At 42.7% G+C, this 6,762-nt stretch overlaps 1 protein-coding gene across 1 annotated transcript in view; it reads right to left on the minus strand.

The window, feature by feature from the left end:
• Positions 1-6,160, minus strand: part of LOC307255648 (neuropilin-1a-like) — a 131,914-nt gene extending 125,754 nt beyond the window's left edge. The window contains exons 1-2 of the mRNA XM_080034374.1: positions 5,439-6,160; positions 3,464-3,638 (exon numbers count right to left, since the gene is read on the minus strand). Of these exons, the coding sequence (XP_079890500.1) occupies positions 3,464-3,638; positions 5,439-5,529 (266 nt within the window). The 5' untranslated portion in view covers positions 5,530-6,160. The remainder of the gene's footprint in view (positions 1-3,463; positions 3,639-5,438) is intronic.
• Positions 6,161-6,762: the final 602 nt, after the last annotated feature.

Here is a 6,762-nt window from a genome sequence, read left to right on the forward strand (position 1 = left end):
GTTTGTATGCGTGCATGTGTGTGTGTGTTTGAGAGAGAGTGTATGTGTGTGTGTGTGTGTGTGCATGTGTGTGTGTGTGTGTGTGTGTGTGTGTGTGTGTGTGTGTGTGTGTGTGTGTGTGTCTCCGGGTCAATCAGCGGTATCATGTGTGGAGGTTGTGTGTGTGTGTGTATGTGTGTGTTTGTATGTGTGCATGTATGTGTGTGTGTTTGAGAGAGAGTGTATGTGTGTGTGTGTGTTTGAGAGAGAGTGTATGTGTGTGTGTGTGTGTTTGAGAGAGAGTGTGTGTGTGTGTGTGTGTGTGTGTGTGTGTGTGTCTGGGTCAAACAGAGGTGTTGTGTGTGTGTGTGTATGTGTGTGTGTGTGTGTGTTTGAGAGAGAGTGTATGTGTGTGTTTGTATGTGTGCATGTGTGTGTGTGTGTGTGTGTGTGTGTGTGTGTGTGTGTGTGTCTCCGGGTCAATCAGCGGTATCATGTGTGGAGGTTGTGTGTGCGTGTGTGTGTGTGTGTTTGTGTGTGTGTGTGTATGTTTGTGTGTATGTGTGTGTTTGTACGTGTGCATGTGTGTGTGTGTGTGTGTTTGAGAGAGAGTGTATGTGTGTGTGTGTGTGTGTGTGTGTGTCTCTCCGGGTCAAACAGCGGTGTCATGTGTGGAGGTTGTGTGTGTGTGTGTGTGTGTGTGTGTGTGTGTGTGTGACTGCGTGGGTGTTTGTTTACAGGTTTTGTAGAGTAATGCTCATGGAAAGCACTATCGGAAAAATGCAGGAATGACCTGTATGCTGCTGTGTAATGTGTTAGAGAAACAACGGTTAAAATGAATGTAACCACTTTACCTGGCCTGTGCACAGCCAGGGATAGTGAATACAGCTACACTTTACCTTTACTTTCACTTATGGATTAATCTTACTATTGCATTCTCAATCAATTCATGCATTATTAGTTAAGAAAGTGTTGAAAAAAACAGGCAAAAATGTCCCTTTCAAGTTGCCATAGCCCATATATGATGTCATCAAATCCCTTGTTTTGTTCAACCAATCAAATATAGTGATGTACTATCATGAAAAGGCAAAATACAGCAACAAATGTTCACATCAGACAAGCTTAAAGTCCTACTTCACCGGTTGGAATATGAAGGTGTATTGAACTCGGAGATCCTATGTAGTATAAATGTGCAAAAGAAATTAAATCGGATCATCCTAGCCTGAGAAAAGGCAGAACGAGTGTTTTATGGTCTCACAGTCTAACCCTACATTGTCCTTCTTGTGACATCACAGTAAGGGTCAGGATTAACAGGACAGCTGGGCCAAGGGAAGACTGAGGGAAGACTGAGGGAAGAAAAACCTCATTCATTATATTATGACATTGATTTTATAATGATATAGAACGCTGGTTCTGTATGGGTGAAGTATTCCTTTAAACCTGTGATTCTTGGCACAATGTCGACTAAAATAAATGACCTTAAGTTTAACAATTGATAGAATACTACGGTGGCCCTGAGAGCTCAAAATACATCAACTGCAAAATACATTATGCAAATAGGGAAAACACAAGCATATCAAAACATGTTTGTGTAGTGGTGTTGGCAGCACGTTTTTATAAATGCCGGGAATGTATAGTGTCAAATTGGTGAAGATGTTTTCTTAACTTGCTTGTGTATTGTGGGTCAGAATCGCCCAAATAGGATGCACTTTTCAACACTAACAATCTTGGCCGCATGAAGTAGGACATCCGGGGTACTTCTAACCATCCTAAATCTGGCCACAAGAATCGGGACATCCTAAATCTTTTTTCTACCATACTATATAGTAGAAAGTATGCGATTCGGAACGCAACCTAAGTGTTGTCTTAAGCTGTTGTACATTGACCTGTCAGGGCCACCGTAGGATTATAAAAAAAAAAATGGTTGTCAACTTCATCCAGACACTTGTCCTGCATTCCAATACCCATACTTCCATACTATTTAGTATGCCAGAAAAAGATTTAGGATGTTCCAATACATACAAGTCAATTTAGTATGCCAAAAATACCTAGATCCCCCACTAACTCCAATACCATTCGTCTTTATTCTTGACATTTCTTGACATAATAAAATAAAAAAAAACCCTTATCAGATTTTTTTTCTCTCCTGTGGCCCTAAAACTCTTCTGTACTTTAGTATGTAGTGTAGTAAAAAGAAAGAGTATGTGCTTTGTAACAGAGGGACCATCTCATGTCTGTGTCCTTTTCCAACATCCTCAAACGTACAAAAACCACCTGACAACAAACAGCACTCCCTTTGTTAAGTTAAAGTAGACAGTTGAGTTTTTTTTTCTTTCTTCTTCTTGCAAACAAAGGAGGCAGTCAGAAAGTCTTCTCCAGCTTCCAAACACAAACAGGTAAATTCAGCTGCCTCCCAGATGAATGTGTGTGTGTGTGTGTGTGTGTGTGTGTGTGTGTGTGTGTGTGTGTGTGTCTGTGTGTGTGTGTGTGTGAACTCCGCTGCCTCACAAATGTAAAACAAACGCCATTTCTCAATTCCTGCAATGAGCAAACTGACTTTCTTTAGTGCACACTGCACACTAACCCTTCAGTCCAAATGACTTGTTCTTTTCACTATACTACATACAGTAGCCTACATATAGCATGCTGGCTTGCATACTTTAAAATGCAATTGTAAGGGCATATAAGGGCATACAGGTATTTTTTTTATCATGCATATATCAGGACATCCAAAATCTATTTATCATACTAAATAGCCTAGAAGTAAGTATGGATATTGGAAAGCAGGGTGAGTTTATTCTATACTCTAAATTCCCTTCCAAATAACCCAAGCAGAGCCACATGCCTTGACACACACACACACACACACACACACACACACACACACACACACACACACACACACACACACACACACACACACACACACACACACACACACACACACACACACACACACACACACACACACACACACACACACCATCCTTATCAAGTATGAATTACAAAAAAAAAACCCATCAAACAAATCCCATTTCCTCTGAAGTAATTGCCAGTAGCTTCGGCAGCGCCATATCTTATCTCTCTCACTACCAGCTGTTATCTCAGACCAGTTCGTCCTTCGCCAATAGGTGGCAGAGTTTCCCCACTGTATCTAGGCAGGATTGAGGAGCGCGCGAGAGAGAGAGAGGGAGAGGGAGAGTGTGTGTGTGAGAGAGGAAAAGAGTGTGTGTGTGTGTGTGTGTGTGTGTGTGAGAGAGAGAGAGAGAAAGAGAGAAAGGGTGTCTGCGCGCGTGTGTGTGTGAGCATGTGTGTGTGAGAGAGAGAGAGAAAGAGAAAATTGTGTGTGTGAGAGAAAAAAAGGGTGTGTGTGTGTGTGTGTGTGTGTGTGTGTGTGTGTGTGTGTGTGTGTGTGTGTGTGTGTGTGTGTGTGTGTGTGTGTCTCTGTCTGTTTCTATGTCCGCGTGCGTGAACTCTTTCTTACTTGCAGTCTCTGTCCTCCAGGTCAAAGTGCGGGTTGAAGTTGATGAGGATCTTCTGGCCGGGCTCCGGGGCGGTGATGACCCACACGCACAGCTGGGACTGCGGGTACGCGCCCGGGTAGCCCGGCGAGGTCAGGTAGTCCGGCGCGTGGATCTCTATGGTCCCGCCGCATTTATCTGCACCGCGAAAACAAAAAGGCAGAAAAGTAAGTTGTCTAATTTTATTCAACTGTCAAAGATTAAAGATTCAAAGTGTTTAATGGCATGTATGGACAATACACACACATTCACACACACACACACGGGTAAAAATGCGAGCACACACACACACACACACACACACACACACACACACATGGGTACAAACGCAAGCGCACACACACACACACACACACACACAGGTACAAACGCGAGCTCACACACACATGGGTACAAACACACACACACACACACACACACACACTCACAGACACACACACACACACACACACACACACACACACACACACACACACACACACACACACACACACACACACACACACACACACACACACGCGAATACAAATATGTCCACCATAATGTTGCAATCTAATTTAGTTGAGAAATTTGACTTTCTGGGTACTTAGATCTTTGATTGCACATTGTATTCAACATAATCATTTTCAGTATTACAGTTTTATATACAAGGACCATTTAAGAGACATACAATACAAACAATAGGCTAGATAATAGGCTACACATATAAATTAATATAACAATATGTCAACAACCATAGTGTTGGAAGATGAGTGTAGCGACATCAAAGCGAGAACTCCAGCTGTGTATCATCATAAAAATCAATAAAATGTCAAATAAATACATAATTATAATCACACTTTGCATCTCACCTCCTAGCGAATTCAGCCCCAAACAGGTGACGTGTTATCAAATCAGTTTTATTTGTATAGCCCAAAATCACAAATACATTTGTCTCAGTGGGCTTTACATTTCATACAATATGATATATGATACAATATGACACCCTGCCCTTACACCCTTAGCTCGGCTGAGAAAAAAACTCCCAGTAAAAACCCTTTACCGGGATTAAAAAAAAAAATTTAAGAAATCTCAGGGAGAGTCGACAGAGTAAGGGATCCCTCTCCCAGGACGGACATGCTGCAATAGATGTCATAAGTAGAGAAAATCCTAGAAAGAGAACACTGTCTATTATAAAAGGTGTGTAGTGTTAAGTGATCATTCTCTCTGTCATTTACGCCATAAGGTGTGATTGCGCCTATGAAGGTGAGCTGAGCTGAGCTGCTGCTGTATACCGCAAACAGGCAGTACAGGCTATGGATACCAGATTCAATTCGACGTTCGACTTAATCAATTCATTATTTCCTCAACTCATTGTATCAAGCGTAGGCTACAGCAGCAACAAGCACAACAGCTGAAACAAATGCGCTTTGCCAATCACTTAACATATCAGCTTAAAATGCCTAATATGTTTATTATGATGGGTACATCTTAACATTGACTGAGTGTGTGTTTGTGGTAATGAGTTATCATGTTGTTGTGATTGTAGGGCACTTTATGCATCTGTTGGCATTGCTTAATATTTCAGAATAATCCAGTTTTGGTGTATTTTGTATAATATCTTTAATTATTCCAATAAATTTGGTTAAAAATAGTGTTTAAATGGGTTGACTTGAAGCGCTTGCAGACGTTGTATCTCGCGGGCATAACAGGTGAGAAGCAACACTGGTGCAAAATGATGTAAAATGGTTCAACGTTCAACCAGAGCTTCTGCCTGTTGTCAAGCAGGCACGCACGCACGCACGCACACACATACACACACACACACACACACACACACACGCACACACACACACACACACACACACACACACACACACACACACACACACACACACACACACACACACACACACACACACACACACACACACACACACACAACCAGTCAACACCTACCAGTCTGAGTCAACGAAGCCACCGAGAGGACTTGGGTTAAAAGGAACAATAGCAATCCAATACGCATCCTCAGATTGTACGCAACAGACATTCTGTGAAACGGGAAATAAAGGCGAGCGAAAAAGCGGGTAAAACAAAAAAAAAAAAACGTCCAGGTTTTTATACGTCCAAAGGATATAAATGTATAAACCCCCAAAAAATGTGTTCTCTCAAAGTGAGATATGTGCCTGTTGTAGGATCCCCAGCATCCTGCGAGCTTCAGCACCACATCCGCGAACAACTTGCCATCTCCAGGAAAACGCAAAAAAAATAATAATCCAAAAGCAGAAGAAAAAAATCTAAAATCAAGGAATCAAGGAATCAGAAATCCGTGCGTCAAAAGTGGCAGCTGTGCGCCCTTTAATTCTGTATAAAAAAAACCTCTCACTTCTTATTCTTCTTGTTCTGTTGCCTAAACCAGAGAACAAAACGTAGTATACTTCCAAGTGTTGAAAAGGAGAAAGCGGAATAGCCTATAGTTCACCACCGGCGTTCAATAGGAAAACCATACATCGTATAGCGCGCCGCTCCAAATGTCTTTCAGTCCAGATTTCTGTGTGATTGTAGCGACTAAAACTGACTAGAATGACTGTGTATCTCGCTGTCTCTCTCTCGCAAGAAAATGCCAGAAATCACAAGGCGAGACGTGAGAGACAGTAACAGTAGGAATTTCCACTCCCCCCAAAAAAAATCCTTCCTCCTTCAACGGTCGCTTTAGCGCGCAGAGTAAAACCAGAGGCAGGAGCAGCAGCAGCAACAGCGACCGATCACTGCGAGAGGCTGGAGCAACTGACACCGTGCACACACAGCGAGCAGAGGGAAACTGCGCACGCAAACTCCCGCTGGCATGTGTGTGTGTGTAACTGTGTGTTTCTCTCTCTCTCTCTCTCTCTCTCTGTGCGCGCGTGTGTGTGTGTGTTTCTCTCTCTCTCTCTCTCTGAGTCTGAGTGTGTGTGTGTGTGTGTGTGTGTGTGTGTGTGTGTGTGTGTTTCTCTCTCCCTCTGTGCGCGGCGTGTGTGTGTGTGTGCGTGTGTGTGTGTGCGTGTGTGTGTGTGTGTGTGTGTTACAAGGTGTGGGCAGTGTCCACCGCCACAGAGCAGCCGTCAGTGAGTGAGTGAGTGAGTCCACATCTGATCCGTGTTAAATAAGCGAAGCCTTGTATAAATATGTCTGCTGCTTTTTGCCTTGATCTGCTTTGTACCACTGACCTAATAGCCTATGTTCCTTGATATCATTACATTACATTACATCACATCACATCACATTATATTACATCACATTACAT

The sequence above is a fragment of the Ammodytes marinus genome, assembly GCF_949987685.1.
Source record: "Ammodytes marinus genome assembly, chromosome: 9".
Classification (NCBI taxonomy): domain Eukaryota; kingdom Metazoa; phylum Chordata; class Actinopteri; order Uranoscopiformes; family Ammodytidae; genus Ammodytes; species Ammodytes marinus.